The sequence below is a fragment of the Nicotiana tabacum genome, chromosome 20, assembly GCF_000715075.1.
Source record: "Nicotiana tabacum cultivar K326 chromosome 20, ASM71507v2, whole genome shotgun sequence".
Classification (NCBI taxonomy): Eukaryota; Viridiplantae; Streptophyta; class Magnoliopsida; order Solanales; family Solanaceae; genus Nicotiana; species Nicotiana tabacum.
The window spans coordinates 100862429-100880986 of NC_134099.1; the positions used below are offsets into that span (position 1 = coordinate 100862429).

At 36.3% G+C, this 18558-nt stretch overlaps 1 protein-coding gene across 1 annotated transcript in view; it reads right to left on the reverse strand.

Moving 5' to 3' along the window:
- Window positions 1-852: 852 nt before the first annotated feature.
- Window positions 853-18558, reverse strand: part of LOC107781554 (S-adenosyl-L-methionine:benzoic acid/salicylic acid carboxyl methyltransferase 2-like) — a 40554-nt gene continuing 22848 nt past the window's right edge. Inside the window, exons 5-6 of the mRNA XM_075241405.1 lie at window positions 4882-5077; window positions 853-979 (exon numbers count right to left, since the gene is read on the reverse strand). Coding sequence (XP_075097506.1) covers window positions 853-979; window positions 4882-5077 — 323 coding nt within the window. The remainder of the gene's footprint in view (window positions 980-4881; window positions 5078-18558) is intronic.

Here is an 18558-nt window from a genome sequence, read left to right on the forward strand (position 1 = left end):
ACATGGACTATTTGCCCTAGTTTGATTTGGTCAAGGAGACAACGAAATTTGTGAACGTAGTATTTTCTTTGGCTATGCCATTGAGAAAGATCTCTCTTAACTTGAGGAACTCAGGATATATAAGGGACAATTATAGATGTAACCGGCTTGGTTCACTGTTTATTCTTTTTAGTCGGCATACATATATCGTTATGCAATAATTATAAACATTTATACACGCGGCTATTTATGTTATTTAATTTAATTAAATTAGGGTAGGGTTTGAGGACATGGACTAATTGCCCTAGTTTGTTCTAGTCAAGGAGACACCGACATCTGTGAACGTTATCTTCTCTATTGCTATGCCATTGAGAATGATCTCTCTGCACTTGAGTAACTTCGAATGTATAAGGGACATTTACATAAATAGACGGCTTGATTCACTATTTATTCTTTTTAATCAGCATATATATATATATAGTTATGCACTAATTGTAAACAGTTATACACACGGCTATTTAGGTTATTTATGGGATTATTCTAGTTGTTTCTAGTCAAGGAGACACCGATATTTGTGAATGTAGTCTTCTCTTTTGCTATGACATTGAAAATGATCTCTCTGCACTTGAGGAACTCCGAATGTATAAGGGACATTTACATAATCAATCGGCTTGACTCACTGTTTATTCTTTTCAACGGGCATACATATATCGTAAACTGATTGTAAACAGTTATACACATGCTATATATATGAATTATACATATATATTATATATTACCGACTATTTCTTATTTAAGTGGTTGGATTGGACCGATATTTTGGTTATATAAGGGAATAATTAATGGTAGGTTCGAGGGCATGAACTAGTTGCCCTAGTTTGTTTTTGTCAAGGAGACAACAACATTTGTGAATATAGTCTTCTCTTTTGCTATGCCATTCACAAATATCTCTCTGCACTTGTGGAACACTCTATCCATATTTAATTCATCACCAAAATGGATGACAAGTAAAGAGAAATTTTACTATGTGAGTCACATAACCAACATTACTTATGTGAGTCTAGTTTATTTCTTGACAAGTGAACTCATGTTCCTACTTACTTATTTTAAAGCATAAGCTAAAAACGGCAATATTTAGGTCTACTCTTTTACCTAATTAGAAGCTTAACTAATGGACAATAAAAGGAAAAGAAGAAAGTAAAAGTTCTATTTCATTACTCCTATTATATTATTATAATATTATAATAAAGAAAAAAAAGGTACGGTGAAAAAAATTGCGTTATGATCTATGTAGTGTGTTTATGGATGACACTGCAATTTCCTTTTCTTTAGGTGAAGTATATATTGAAGAATCCAATTTTTCCATTAACGGATACTCTGGTCCCTATACTATACTATGTATATAAGATCTAGGTCTGCTTTTTGACAATTTTTTTTTTTTATTGAAAATCTTATTTCTTAACATCCTTTCTACGGTGAAGAAGAAAGCATACACTTTATGCTCAACAATATGGAGGATCACTCTGCTCATGAAGATATTAATTTTGAAGGTGAAGGTAAGCAACATGAACTTTAAAGACTATTAATTTCAAGTACTCACTTTTTTTAATGGAAAACGTAATTTAGTTTTATTATTATTTATGTGTAAATATTGTACCTCTAATTTAGATTATATTATTGTAGATTATACTGCAAATGATCAAGATTGCTCTACATTCGTCCATAATGGGTCTAACATCAACAATGACTTTACTATTAAGATTGGGATGAAATTTGGTTCTGAAGATGAATCATATGTAGCATACAATTCCTATGCTTTAGCAAAAGGTTTTGGCATTCGAAAGGGAGCAAAAACTTACAACAGAAACAAAGAATTAACAAGGTGTTTATTTCTTTGTTCTTGTGAAGGGAAATCTCTTTTGTATTCTAATTATCTAGAAAGAAAACGTCAAAGGTTAGAATATAGATGTGGTTGTATGACTCGCATAAAATTTAAGATTTCAAATGAGAAATGGAAAGTTTTCGAATTTTCTGATGAGCATAACCACCCGATGATCGAGGAAAATTTGAGACATTTTATATTGTCTGGCCAAAATCTTACAACTGCTACTAAAGACATTCTCAGTTCTATGGTAGATGCTGGTATTCGCACCAAAAAGGTTGTTCGTTACCTTCAAAATGAAGCAAGTGGTATTGAAAATGCTAGATTTATTGAACAAGATGCTCATAACTTCATACAAGCACGTAAAAGAAGTATGATTAATAGTGGAGATGCTCAAACTTTTGTGGATCGTTTTATGCATATGCAATCAGAGGATTCAAACTTTTTTTACTCTTTTCAAGTTGATGAAGATGGAAGGATGTGCAACTTTTTCTAGAGAGATAGTATACCTAAATTGCATTATGAGTGTTTTGGAGATGTGATGTTTTTTGATACTACATATCGTTCAAATAAATATGACATGATTTGTGCTCCATTTGTGGGCGTAAATAATCATTCGAAAAATATTTTTTTTGGGTGTGCATTCTTAAGTGATGAAACAACTAGTTCTTTTGTTTGGCTATTTCGTACTTTTTTGAAGGCTATGGGAGGCATATCACCCAAAACTGTATTTATCGATCAAGCTCCTGCAATAGCGGCTGCTATTAAAGAAGTTTTTCCTGATACTTGTCATCGTTTATGTGAATGGCATATTGATAGGAATGCCCAAAAGAATATACCTCAACTTTATTGGAAACCGGGATTTAGAGAAAAATATTTTGATAAACTCTTATGGAGGTACAAGTCGGAATCAGAGTTTGAGTTGGTGTGGCAAAAATGATTGAAGAATGGGATTGTGGGAGTAATAGTTGGCTCCAAAGGTTATATGACTTGAGGGAAAAGTGGTGTCCTGCATTTAGCCGGTCTATTTTCTCTGCGGATATTAAATCAACTCAGAGGAGTGAGAGCACTAATAGAGTCTTTACAGAAATGGCTTGCAAGGCTATGAGTTTAACTGAATTTGTTAATCATTATGAGCAACGGGCAGTTGAAATACATGACATTGAGGCGATAGAAGATTATAAATGTCGAGGAATACCTAAACTTGCAATAGATGATTGTGGGATATTAAAGCATGCTGCAACTTTATACACAAGAACTATATTTACAAGATTTCAACATGAATTTTTGAAAGGGATGTCCAAAAAGGTGATCAATACTGAAATTAATGGCACCTGTCACACATACACAATCCTCAAGGGAGAAGGTGGACAAATTGAGACAGTGCAATTCAATTCTATGGGCAATTCCATAAGTTGCAGTTGTCTTATGTTTGAATCTTTGGGTTGGTTATGTTGCCATGCACTAAAAGTTCTGTTTCTTGACTTGGATTTTTCTTATATCCCTACATAATATATTTTGAAAAGATGGACAAAGAATGCTAAACAAGGGAATGGTTTGGAGAGTGCAACAATAAAAAGAAAACATCAACTTCTTCTATGGCTATTCGCTTAAACTGGTTGATGAAAGAATCATTTGCAGTTATGACTTTAACTGCAAATAATGCCGAGTCTGAAGAAATTGCTAGAAAATATTTGTGTCAAGCAAGAGTTGAGATCACTAAACTCTAAAGTGAATTATATGCCGAAGGTACCCATAGGAGTTGTTCCAAATCTAGTACATCTGTTGGCCCTTCTTTGGGATTCAATGATCAAGTATTGGATCCAATTAAGAAAAAGGGTAATCGAAATGGATACGAAAGATTAAAACCAAGAACTGAGCAAAAGAAGAGGCGGGCACCACAGAAGACATTAAAAGCTAGAGCAACAGACCAACATGAGCAACAATCCTTGGGGTTAAATTTTGAGGTTCAATCTCTAAACTATCAAGTTATAATTTTCAATTTGTTACTGGTATTTATATTTTAATTTACTTATCGGTCTTGATTTGATTTTTTGCTTTACTCCTTTTAATTCAATGATGCAGTTATATGGAGATCAAAACACTAGCTTCACACAACTGTTGACTCAGGCTTCAATTAACCAACTTGGAGGTGGCATTGATAACCAAAGTTCAAAGATCACGGGAAAAAATGTTGATGTTAGTGGCCAAGCAAATTGAGTGTAGAAATCGAATTAGCAATTGAGTTGGAATTACTAGTATTGAGACTAACAAGATTGTTACGCATTTATTTTAATTCTGGATTATATTGATTTACGGACGAACTGAATTGATAGTGTCGGAGAGATCACTTGAACAATATTTATAGTATGAATTATTTGAAGAGTCAACATATATTTGATTTATAATTTGTGTCTGGTGATGCAATTGTGTATATCCTATGTAGCAGTGTTATTATCGTGTATGTTAATTGTATTCAGAGCAAGACAGTTTACTAGAGCTTGTTTACATTGTTATATTTTATTTTTGCGAAGCATTTCAGATACAAAATTGTTCATTATGTATAGGTTGTATGTGACTGTCGTCGTTAGCTTCTTCTTCATTGTCTTTTTGAAACTCATTTTCTTTTCCAGTTTGTCATGGTTATTTTTTCTTGTACTAAGTGATTGGATTATCATAAAATGCAACCAAAGGTATTTTAATGTAATTGCTTTTCTCAACTTATTTTTTGCTTTGAAGAGTACATAGATCATAATGCAATTTTTTTCACCGTACTTTTTTTTCTTTATTATAATATTATAATAATATAATAGGAGTAATGAAATAGATCTTTTACTTTCTTCTTTTCCTTTTATTGTCCATTAGTTAAGCTTCTAATTAGGAAAAAGAGTAGACCTAAATATTGCCTTTTTTTTAGCTTATGCTTTAAAATAAGTAAGTAGGAACATGAGTCCACTTGTCAAGAAATAAACTAAACTCACATAAGTAATGTTGGTTATGTGACCCACATACTAAAATTTCTCACAAGTAAAGGCTCAGTAAAAGCTCTCATGCACTGTGTCACGTTGTATTCATCAGAAGAATCCATATGGATTTCTGAAGTTTCCAAGACATCAATGGTGAAAGATGCCTCCTTTTCAACTACATGCTTCACTTCTGCCGGAGACGGATAGTATGCAGGAATTTTGAATGAGTCCACTTTCTCTTCTTCTATCCCTGCATTTATTATTTTAATTATGAATATGTATACATAAAAATATTGTACTGATTTGATGCTTATTCAGGCTTCATTTTTTCCCCTTAAAATTAAGATGTCTGAATTTGAATTCATATCTTTGTTGTAAAAATTGTATGCTTGATTAAGATGTTTTAAAAGCTAGCGACAATAGATCAACTGATAGTGGTGTTGGCAGGTGGTGGTGGTTTTCTCGGGTGGTTGTGCACCGACGAATGTTGGTAAAGGTAGTTGATAGTGGAGGCTGGCAGTGAAGGTGGTTAATAGTGGCATTTTTTTGCTAGAGGTTGGTGTTGGTGGTTAAGCGTTTGTAATACATAAAGTATTGCATGTAAAGGGTCACATTCACAAGAATATTTAAATTAAGTGAACCTTAAACTTTATATGTTACGATTAATAATATACTTTTATATTTATGAAAATTTTATGGCATTATTTAAGACCATATGCTTCAAATATATCGTTTCTTTCTTAAACACTATTACTTATTAAACACTACCACATAAAATAAAATTGCAGGATTAGCAGGTGTTTCAGGAGACAACATAAAAGTGGGTTCGGTCCAGAATGATAACTTCAAAAAAGAACTAAGCTAGAATTAATCAAGATCAATAGGAAAGCTAAGAATCCATTAACAACGTTCATACCACGACGATCTATAGAATAATTGATTTTACTGTTTAACCAAAAAATAGAATTTCAGTCAAAGTTAGAATTTAGAAGAACGCGGGTTACTGATAATCAAAAGAATATGTAGAAGAAAGTAATTTAGAGTAACCAGAGTGTAATCAGGAAAAAAACAAATGAATCAAAGTATATTCCCATTGTGTCTTGTCTTTACAAGTGACCAGATACCTCCCTTTTATTGGTATCTTGAAGATATGCGTTTCCTCCAAATCATAATGAAGCTATTATGAATAATTAAAGACATTGAATGCTATGTTACACAATCATTGTAATCAATACAAATTCTCTAATGTATCCAGTATTTAATGCCTGTCGAATTCCGTATCTGCGCTCTTTATTATGGTCAGATCCATTCCTTTTGATAAATAATTTAAATAGGTACGGGCGCTGAATCCGTCAAATGTCCTCCAGTGCCTCTTCCTTTGCCTTTGCTCGTTTCTACTGCTGCACGTGCCTCTTGACTAATTATAATTCTTTGACTATTTGACCAGTCCACATGTCTCAACATGTCACTTGCATATATAAATACAATTTTTCCCATTACAGATAGTCCCCCCACTTTCCATTTATTCATCAATTGAATATTTGGGAAGTGAATTTCATTAAAACGAGAATTTTTGTCACCATTAATGATATGACAAAATTGACGCTTCAATTGTCACTTCCATTTAATATTTCGTACACGTATCAATTTTCCATTGGCTCTGCAGTTTTTGCAGCCTTTTCAAGCTTTTTACGGTTCCACTACTAATGAAGTACCAGTTATCATAATTATGGTCTTTCCACCTCCGCACTTTTACCTTTGGCGGTTGCTTATCGGTATAAATATAATTTTTTTCCCTTGTCTTTTATCACATAAAGCTTATTGAACACTTATTTCTCCAAATCTCTGTTTACTTCTTCCTTAGATCATTTCTCTTCGATATGTCTTCTCCAAGCCCTAACCCTGAGAGAGTTTCCATTAATGACTCCTTCCCCAATGCCCTTGTTAGGCACAGAACGGGAGGTAGACTTCGTAGTTTAAGATCTACTCGATGTGGTTCATCTATGCCTTCTTCTGGTTCTGGTCCTTCCTCTAGAACCAGATGTTCCCTTTCTCACAAATTTTCTTCTAGGGGTAAAGCATTCTGAACCTTTACGCGAACCTTTAGTAGATAAGATAGTCCCTTCAGAATTGTCTTTTTACCATGACAGGGAATCTCTTAGAAACCAGGTTTCCGCATTAGATCGTGTCGATGCTTACCCTACTCAAATTACAGAGGTTTTGACTCCTGTGGTTCGTAAGGACTGTCATTGGAGTAATGATTTTTCCATTATTATCCCTAATCCGAATAAGAGAATTACTTCCTATTTAACTGAGTTCTCTTTTGTTTACACTTACCCTTTTACTTTAGGGTTTAGACCAGCAATCGACCCATTCATTCTTGAATTTTGTCGTTTCTTCAATGTCTGCTTGGGTCAAATTGGCCAATTGAAAAAGCAAAGCTGGAGAGCCATAGTTCCCTGACTTTAATGAATGATATCGTGCATGCCACTTTGAAGGTATTTTCCTTCTCTCCCTTTTTTACTTTGCAAAATTTTTCATCTTTGGGATTCTTATTTCTTCTCTTTTTAGGCCAATCTTATCAGCACATAATTGATGAAAAGAATTGCCCTTTTGGAGAAGATAGCACGCGACTCTCAATTGGAAGCAACCAATTAGAAGGGGCTATTTGAGAGTGCTCAGCTTAATATAGAGAGCTTACAAGAGAGCAAGAATACCTTAGAGCAGCGAGTACGGGCTTTAAATTCAGAATTGGCGGTTACAAAAGCTTCTTCACACCAAGCAGAGAAAGACAAAGAGCGTCTCGAGTCCTCCTTCTTAGAGCAGCTATCTAAAGCTAGTGAAGAGATCAGAGAATTAAAAGCTCTTTTAAACCAAAAGGAATTTTATGCTGGGGAGCTTGTGCAAAATTTGACTCAGGCACAAGAAGACCTCAGAATATCTGCTGATAAGGTGCGTGCTTTAGAATGCTCCCACGCCTCTCTTCAATCTTCCCACAGCTTCGCCTTGGCTGAAAATGAAGAGCTAAAAAATGAGATCGCTGCTTGGTAAAAGGATTATGAGATCCTTGAAGAAAAATCTGTTGTTGAGGCAAGTTGGGCTTTTTTGAATTCCCATCGTGATACCCTACTTGAAGCTGGCCATGAAAACTTCAACCTGGAGCTGGAGTTAGCTAAAATCAACGAAACCATTGAAAAGGCTCAACAAACTCAGGACTTCCCTTCTCCCGTGGATGAAGTTCCCGTGGCTGAAGCTCTCATGAATGTTGAAGCTAATACGGGTATCATGACTATTTCAAACCCGATCGAGCCCGTTGCTGCAAGTCAAGTTGAAGCCGCGCATGCTGATGTACCTACCCAAATTGAGCCTGCTGCTATCGACGTTCCTGCCTCAATACCACAAACTTCTTAGTGACCAGTTTTAATCATTCAAATGATTTTATTTTTGTTTTGATTTTGGAAGATTGTAATCAAACCCTTAACTTCATTTGAGGGTTGATTTTAGAAACGTCAGTCCCCAAGACTTTTAATGGGGCAATCTAAACAATTTCGTAGTTTTATGCTTAAGTTCGAACTTAGTCTTAGATTTTTTTACATATTAAGAAGTTTTTTATCTTAAACTTCTGCTTGCTTTATTCTCGCCTTTCTTTTTAAGGACTTACAAAATAATTTGCATTTTCGTTTTCCGAAAAATGCTTCTGTTAACCTCATGATTAATTTAAACATGAGTTTTATAAAAGAGAGCCCTTTTATATTCCAATACTTAATGAATAAGACGTCTCAACTTCATAATGGTATTATCATACGACAAAAGAAATAGGAATACACATGTTTCTTTGAAATAACTTTGACAAGATTTTATTTTTGAACCTTGTCTAGTTCCGAAAAAAACTTTACATGTATTTGAATTACATCTATAACTTTCTCGTAACTGTTTTTCTTGTAACAGATTCAAAAGAATAATAATAGATACGGGGTTTTTCCTTATAACCCGTTTTAGTACATAGCCTTTGCCCTAACTATAGTGAGGTTTTTCTTTGGCCTTAGCTCGTGGCTTTATGACTTTTACTTTGTACTTGACTTTTTCAGGCTTGATTTTTCCTTAATCTGCTTTGCCTTCTTTATACATATGTCCGTGTATATTATGTAGTCCCCCAAGTATTTGAGTGTTGAAGTATGAAGCTTTGAGCACTTGATAGTTTCTCTCGTTTGGTCCTTTTCCTGAAAAGGAAAAACATACGGGACTCCGAGGGACGATTATAGATGAAGACTGCATAACCTGTTTGCATTTCTATCAGAATAATTGTAACCTTAGGCCAGGAATTTTAGGTTACTCCATGTGCCTTACAGGTCGTGACTCATCATTTAGTACGGGTTAGCATTTTGCCTATCATCTAAAATCGTTAGTAAAATTTTAACAATTCAAAAATGAAATTTAAAATGGTTATACCTGACCGTGGGTTTTCCTTAGAAATAGTATCTCTTTAAATGAAAAGCATTCCAATGTGAAGGTAGTATCTTGCCATCCATTGTCTCCAGTTCATATGCTCCTTTTCCTGCAACATCACGCACTTTGTAGGGTCCTTCCCATGTTGGACTTAATTTCCCTATGTTAGCTACCTTTGTAGACTGAAAAACCTTTTTAAGCACGAAGTCCCCAATTTTGAAGAACCTGAGGCGTGCTTTTCTATTGTAGTATCGTTCTATGACTTGCTTTTATGCTACCATTCTTATTAAACCAGCTTCTTTCCGCCCCTCGAGTAGATTTAGGTTGACCCGCATCTCCTCGTCATTAGATTCTCGTGTCGCCTGTGTGAACCGTATACTTGGTTCCCCTATCTCAACTGGAATTAAAGCCTCAGCTCCATAAACCAATGAGAACGGTGTTTCACCTGTACTTGTTTTTGCAGTTGTGCGATATGCCCATAAAACTCCGGGTAACACTTCAGGCCAGTTTCCTTTTGATTCCTCTAGTCGTTTCTTTAAATTGTTGATAATGACTTTGTTCGTTGATTCTGCCTGTCCATTACCCACCGGATGATAGGGTGTTCACGTAATCCTTTTAATTTGCCAGCTTTGAAAAAATTCCGTGATCTGAGCTCCAATAAACTGGGGACCATTATCACATACGATCTCCTTTGGTAAGCCAAATCGACATATGATATTCCGCCAAATAAAGTCTTTGACTTCCTTTTCTCGCACCTGTTTGAATTCACCTGCCTCTACCCATTTAGTAAAATAATCAGTGAGAACAAGCAAAAATTTTACCTGTCCTTTTGCTTGCGGTAATGGACCTACGATATCCATTCCCCATTTCATAAATGGCCATGGCGCAATGACCGGATGTAATAATTCCGCAGGTCTATGCATATTGTTACCGTACCTTTGACATTTATCACATTTGGCCACGAAACTTTCTGCCTCCTCTTCCATTTTAGGCCAGTAATAACCTGCCCTAATTAAGGTTCTTACTAGTGATCTTCCACCTGTGTGATTCCCGCAATGACCCTCGTGTATTTCTCTCATTACATACTCTGTTTGCGAAGGTCCAAGGCATCTTGCTAAGGGTCCACCGAACATTTTACGATATAGATTGCCTTGTTTTAAGCAGTACCGAGCGGCCTGCCTTCGAAGTGCATAAGCCTTTTTCTTGTCATCAGGGACGGTTCCATATTGTAAAAAAGCAACAATTTCGTTCCTCCAATCCCAGGTTAAGTTATTAAAATTTACCTCATTCGCATCAGGATCAAGAATTGAATGAAATAAATGTATTACTGAGGCATTTGCATCGTTTGCCACGTCGGCCGCAAATGCGAGATTTTCCAGGGCGTCTGCTTCAAGATTTTCGTCCCTGGGTATTTGTCTAATTTTCCAATCTTGAAATTATTTTATCAATTCCCGTACCTTTTCCAAGTACTGCTGCATCCTTGCTTCCCTGGCTGTATAAGTCCCCAGCATTTGATTAACTACGAGTTGTGAATCACTCTTGATTATAATCTGATTTATGCCAAGTTCCCGTGCCAGTTCTAAACCTGCAATCATAGCCTCATATTCTGCCTCATTGTTAGTTATGGAATGACATTTAATAGCTTGCCGAATGGTTTCACCCGTAGGTGGTACCAATACTACCCCCAAACCTGCTCCTCTCACGTTAGATGAGCCATCAATGAATAAAGTCCAAGTTCCTGGGTTAGCTCCATTGAACACCTGTAATTCTTTTTTTGGTTCTAACTGTATTCCCTGACTAAAATCAGCCACAAAATCAGCTAATACTTGTGATTTTATAGCAGTTCTAGGTTGGCATGCAATTTCGTATTCACTTAACTCTATTGCCCACTTAGCTAACCTACCTGATAACTCATGCTTATGCAATATGTTACGTAAAGGGTAGGTAGTTACCACAACGATAGGATGACACTGAAAGTAAGGTCTTAACTTTCTAGATGCCATGATTAACGTAAGTGCAGGTTTTTCTAACCGAGGATACCTCATCTTTGCATCTAACAAAGATTTACTTATGTAATAGATAGGTTATTGTTTACCTTGCTCTTCTCGGACCAAAACAACACTTACCGCCACCTCCGAAACAGCAAGGTAGAGGAGTAGCTTTTCCCCAGCCTTTGGTTTTTCCAATAAAGGTGGATTTGATAAGTACATTTTCAAATTCCTAAGTGCTTGTTGACATTCCTCATTCCATTCAAAATGATCCTTCTTCTTAAGAGCTGAGAAGAATTTAAAATACTTCTCTGATGATTTAGAGATGAATCTTCCCAAGGCCTCAATTCTCCCTGTTAATCTTTGAACTTCTTTCTTGTTTGAAAGTATGTCAGGGATTTCCTTAATGGCTTTAATCTGTGAAGGATTTACTTCAATTCCACAGTTAGAAACAAGAAAACCCAAAAACTTGTCTGATGCAACGCCAAATGCACATTTTTTGGGATTTAACTTCATATTAAATTTGCGCAAAATTGAAAATGTGTCAGATAAGTGTGATATGTGATTTTTTGAGTACTGAGTTTTAACAAGCATATCATCTATATATACCTCCATTGTCTCTCCTAAATATTCCTGAAACATTTTGGTAACTAATCTCTTATACGTTGCACCTGCATTCTTTAGACCAAAGGGCATTACTTTATAACAATAAGTCCCCCTGTCTATTATGAATGAAGTTTTTTCTTCATCTGCCGGATCCATTTTAATCTGATTATAACCTGAATATGTATCTAAAAAACTTAACAATTTGTGACATGCAGTTGCATCAATCAATTGATCTATGTGTGGTAGTGGAAAAGAATCTTTAGGGCAGGCTTTGTTAAGATTTGTATAATCTACATAAACCCGCCACTTACCGTTTTTCTTTGGAACCACAACAGTATTGGCTAACCAGTTAGGATATTTTACCTCTCGAATGGAACCAATTTTTAGCAATTTTTGACTTCTTCTTGAATCACCTGATTCTTGAAAGTTCCTTGCTTTCTTTTCTTTTGATTCACAGGAGTATATGACGGATCTTCATTTAGTTTATGAGTTATCACCTCCGGTGGTATTCCTGTCATGTCGGAGTGGGACCAAGCAAAACATTCCATGTTAGTTTTCAAAAATTCAATTAACTTACCTTTCATTCCTTGGTCAAGATTAGCTCCGACATAGACTTTTTTATTAGGCCATTGAGCGAATAACACGACAGGTTCTAATTCCTCTATCGTTGTTTTGATATCTTCATTATCTTCTGGTTCTTGAATGGTATCAGGCCTTGAGTTTACATCTATTCGCGCTTGTTCAATTGAGGTTTGTGTTGTGATGTCCTCAACTGCCTTTTGTGATTGCTATTTGCCTCCACTTCTCGTGCTTGTATCTACAACGGAGTTAATAGCCCTGGACGTCTGTTGATCTCCGCGAATTTGAAAATTCCCCATGGCGATGGAAATTTGATAACTTGATGCAAGGTTTAAGGAACATCATCCATTTCATGGATCCATGGTCTCCCCAGAATCATATTGTAAGCCCTCTCCATGTCTACTACCTGGAACTTTGTATCTTTTACGACCCCTTCAGCAAAAGTGGTGAGTGTTACCTCTCCTTTTGTGACGACACTGGAATTATCAAAACTAGATAGAGTATGTGCCTTTGGTATTACTCCATCTTTAGCTTGCATCTCACGTAGCACTCTTAGCAAAATAATGTTCACGGAACTACCTGGATCAATCAAAACTCGTTTCATATTAGTATCATGCACAATTAAAGATATTACCAGTGCATCATTATGAGGGATTAATACGCCATCTGTATCTGCATCATTGAATGTAATATTGCCTTCTTCTATAACATACCGCACCCATTTCCCTTGGATAATAGTTACTTTGGAAGTTTTGTTAGCTGCAGTATATGACACACCATTGATGTCTTCACCCCCACTTATAACATTAACAGTTCTTTTGGGAGAAGGTGGTTTTGGAGGCTCCTGCCTGTTCTTCATGTAAGCTTGCTTGCCTTTCTCACTGAACAACTCAGTAAGATATCCTTGTTTTAATAAACGATCAACTTCACTTTGTAAAAATCTGCAATCTGTTGTTTTATGCTCGTGATCATTATGGAACTCGTACCAATGGTCAGGGTTGCGCCTGTTTGGATTCGATCTAATTTCCTTTGGCCATCGAACCTTATCTCCCATGCTTTTCAAAACAGCTATGAGCTCGGAGGTGCTGACGTTGAAGTTGTAACCTTCGAATCTTGCTTTTAAATTTCTATCATCATCCCGTGACTCATAGTTATTTCGCTCGTTCCTAAATCTTGATGAAGAACCTGATTCTCTATTTCTTGATCTGTGATCATGCCTTTGATTATCCTGTTTTGACCGTGAGTCTTTCCCCGCAGGTCCCATATAGGACTCGTACCTGTTTTTACCGGATCTTTCTTCGTTCTCTGCTCGTCTTAAATGTATACTTTCTTCTTTTTGAGATCGGGGAACAATATCTTCCTCAATCCTCAACATCGTGCTATACCTGTTATAAACATCATTCCACATTGTAGCTGGGAATTCTCAAAGGCTTTCATTGAGTCTCCTCATAGCTTTCGAGCTTTTTTCATTCAAATTGCTTGTGAAAGCTATAGCTGCCCAGTTATCAGGTATACGCGGCAATGTCATTCTTTCGCATTGAAATCTGTCCACGAATTCTCTAAGCAATTATGAATCTCCTTGCTTAATTTTGAAAATATCCTCCATTCTTTTTTCCACTTTTTGGGCTCCCGAGTGTGCTTTGATGAAAGAATCTGCAAGCTCAGCAAAAGAGTTTATAAAATTTTCAGGTAAAAGGGAATACCATGTTAGTGCTCCTTTGGTGAGGGTTTTACCAAATTTCTTGACTAATACCGATTCGATCTCCTGCTTAGTCAAATCATTGCCTTTTACGCCCGTTGTGAATGCAGTCACGTGGTCTCGTTGGTTTTTTGTTCCATCATACTTTGGAATATCAGGCATTTTGAACTTTTTTGGAATTGGGAGTGGAGCAGCACTTGGCTTCCAGGGTTGTTTCGAATATCTGTCCATGTCTACCCCTTTGATTATGGGCGGCATCCTGGGTATCTGCTCTATGCGTTCACTTTGCTCCTTGAGCTGTCTCTGCAAGGTTAGTACTAAATTTTGTAAATCGGAATTAATTACATTACCTAGTTCTCTCTCCTGCGGTTTACTGGGAGTTCCACCGCTGCCTGAGTTAACAAGCCCGGAATGTGGGTTTTCTATAGTGTTATTATTTGGAGAAGGTATGAGTGTTGCAACAGGTAACTGGTTAACAAGCGCCTCAACAGCTTTGTTGACCTGAGCAGTAATTAATTTCTGCAAAGCTTCATCAACAGCTTCAGCATTTTCAAATTGAGCATACACGTTTATTTGAGATCCATCAGGAGTACCCTCACGAGATTGCCGTGGAGAGTCCTGCGGAGTTGGAACTTGAATGTTAATATTGTGTGGGCCTCTCTGACTTTGTTGGTTCTCTTGATTTCCTGGGGTGTTGTCATTGTTGTTGATGCCCAATTTTTCCCTATGTATTTCTTTTACATGCAAATACTTTCAAATATCATATACATACATATATAAGTATGCACAAGTGTTTTAGTATTTTTCCAATTTTTTTAAAAGATTTTTAAATTGATTTATTGCTCAATAATTATTCCCAAAATTATCACTTTAGTGAATAACTTATTTTATTCTCATATTTATACCAAAATATAGGTAGGTTACTTTTCATATATTTTTACAAATTAATTTGGTATTTTAAAAACTAAATTGCATATAATTGCAATTGTAGCCTGATTTAAGATTTAATAGCATTTTATAATTATGAAACTGGTTCCAATATTTTTTAATTAATATCTATATACTATTAACGGATTCAGTGCTTTTAATTTGCTTTCAAAATTATTTTTTACTATTTTTATAAAATAAAAAGGGAAAACTGGCTATTTAAATTTTGGCCTCAGTTCGTTTCAATTGTAGCCCCATTACATTTCGATTTTAGCCTAAAATTGACCCAATTTCAAACTCAAATTCGGACCAGCCCAATTCCTTTTGACCCAACCCCTAACCCAACTCAAACGCCCCAACCCGGTTCCCCATCTACCTTCTTAAATCTAGGTCGTTGATCATTCGGATCAACGACCACTATTCGCCCTACCATAATTAAACACACGTGACTACCCTAATCCCTCATTCTCACCTGGCCCGCCGTCTTTGAATCCCAAACCCTCTCAAATCCTCTCAAAAACTCTCCGAAACCCTAGCCTCCTCCTACCCCCTTTTCAACCACCGGTCACCGGAATCCATGGCTTCTCAGGACATGGATAGTTGGTACTCACCTATCTTCACCGGTAAGACAGGGTTGTTCGAAGCTTCGAGGCCTGACCTCGACGATTCCCTCTCTGATTTTCTCAGACCTTTGATTTCATGGCTCCTCCGGCCATGCTCCGGCATATTCAAGACTCAGGAGCCTGATTCTTGACCTCTCCGACTCAAGATCGGACCTGTTTCCAAGAATTTCTCATTTCTAGGGTTTCTCCGAAACCCTAAGCTATTCAAGGTCCTTTCACCGTTATTTGCTTAGATCTATACTGTATCTATGCTTTTTTTGCCATTTAAAGTGTTTTCCCCAAAAGTTTCTTTTCAAAATCGTTTCTCTTCGATTTTAGGGTTTCTGAAAGTATTTTTTGGGAAAAATCTTTCTGATTTTTCTTCTTCTTTACTTTATGTGTGTTTGTCCATACCCTGCTAGTGTGATTACTCTTTATTACACATGTATTGTTTTCTACCTTTTCTTTTCTGCTACGCATGTTAATCCCTGCTTAGTTTTCTTTACTCTTTTACTATGTGTGTTTACCGTTAAGTTATTTGATCTTGTTTACTGGACTTTGTTCATGTTCTTACATGCTTCATCTACTTGTGTTCACGTTTGTATTATCTCCTTCTTCTGAACTTGTTTAGCTTCCGAGTTTTCTCAAATATGTTCTTCATGATTTTTCTTCCTTTGTCATTCAAACATGCTATCATATCTTTTTTGTTGAGCCTCTAAAACAAATGACTTGCTTTCTCACTTTTATGTCTGATTTAGTTTTGAAACCCTAGGATTTAGGGGGTTTCATTTGACGATTTTGATTTTTGTGTTCGAGTTAAGGCTCCACTTTGGGACCCTGAACTCTCAGACTCACTATGAGTCTGCAAATTGAACCTGTATCTTTTTGCTTATGATTCTGAACTTCTCTTCGATTAAACTCTATTCTAAATAATTTGACAGCCTCTTCTTGATTCACATATTTGTGTGCTTTATATATGAGAACTCTTCTTTCAAAAGGTTTTGCCAACTACTAATTGATTCTGAATTCCTTTAATGGTGTTTACTTGATTGTTACTGATTTTCCCTAATTGAACCTTTCTTTACCCTTTTTCTGACTTGGTTCATTCGAACAAAGCTTGCAGCTTTGATTTTACTGGTTGTTTGATTGATTCCCTTTCCTTATTTTTCACAAACTATGTACCATTGGACTTTTGCCTTAAATAAACCCTGTGTATTTACCCTTATGATGTTACTTTGGAAAAGGTTTTAATCAAATTCTTTCCTTAATTGTCTTATGCCCATTCGAAATCAGAATCCCTTAACCAAAGGGAGACTTTATGTGATTGATTGAAAACTATTTCCTTACCTTTTCTTACTTGTTTTCTGCACTATAAAAGGGGACTACCCTTCTGCACTTGAACACACTTTGAATTGCATGCGCTTACACACACACTCTCAATTACAATACTCTTTCAATTCTCTACTCTCTTTTGAGATCTTTTGTACTCTTGCTTGCAATTTGGCTTACAAGACTTATGCTTTCACTTATTTATTTCCCTGAAATTGGTATGTCCTAATTTTGATTCCAGCATCATCCCTATGTGTTTACTTTATAGTTGCTACACTCTTGGCTACTTTCCTGTTCATGTTCTATATTGAATATGCTACTCTCTCTTTGCATCTGCTGTTTGTTGTGAATTCCCCATACTCCTACTCCCTTCTATGTGTTTGAGTTAAGGTTTATGGCCTGTCAGTATCCAAATTGCTGCTCAGGTCTGAACCTGATCCTCAATGGATCTTAACTCCCAAAATGTGGCCTAGTAGACTGGTTAGGGTGTGCCAGCACTCCTTATTATTGGGTATGACCACCAGTTTACGCTGGACTTCCCCTAATTCCCCTCTATTGAACTTGCACTTACTCCTAGCCTCTAAGTTCTGCCCCCCCCTCCTATGAGCCTTGCCTTGGGACTTTGAGTTCCCTCTGAGCTTGGACATTTGAGGGCTGACCCTTCCACTCTGCACTATAATCTGATTCTGCAATGATATTTGGGGGTGTAAGCATTGCCTGGAGTTCTTGAAGCTCCTTGGAACTTTGACATATCCCAAATAAGAGAAAGGCTTTGGAAATCTGATCTTTGGAAGTTGGTCTATTTCATATTTTAGACCTGGGGTCTGAATTAGGCTCTCCTTGGTTGGAATCTTTAATTTCTGATATATTTCTTATCTTTTTCTTATTCATTCTGGTCTGTAATAATCTTGTAATAAACTGCTGGGGTGTTAGTGAAAAAGGGAGGGTTAGTCCTGCATGCAAAGGGGTAGATACCATGTTCATAGGGAATTACTACACTTCTAAAATTCTGCATCTCATGTAGATACCATGTTCATAGGGAATTCCTGTACTTCTGAAATTCTGCATCTCATGTAGATACTATGTTCATAGGGAATTCTTATACTTCTGAAATTCTGCATTTCATGTAAATACCATGTTCATAGGTTTTTCTGCACTTCATATTGATACCATGTCTATAAGTCGTTTTTGAAATTCTGCATATCATATAGGTAATATGCCTATAGAACTTCCTGCATTTTGCATATGCATCTGTCACTAGGCAAACCTGTTTATAAGATTTAAATAACTAACTACATATAGATGACCTGCCTATAGGATTTCTGCATGACAATAACAGCGCTTAAAATCAGTAACGCCTAGAAAGCATGCCTATAGGAGCTATCAACCAAACCTAAATCATCAACTCGCTTATAAGCCTAAAATCAGTAGCAATAATGATTAACGCCTGCAGATCTTATGTCCCTGTAGTTGTCAATTCGTTTTTTCTGCAATGAGTTTACTTCTTTATTTCTGAAACTAATAGATATCATGCCTATAGGTTCCATTTAACACC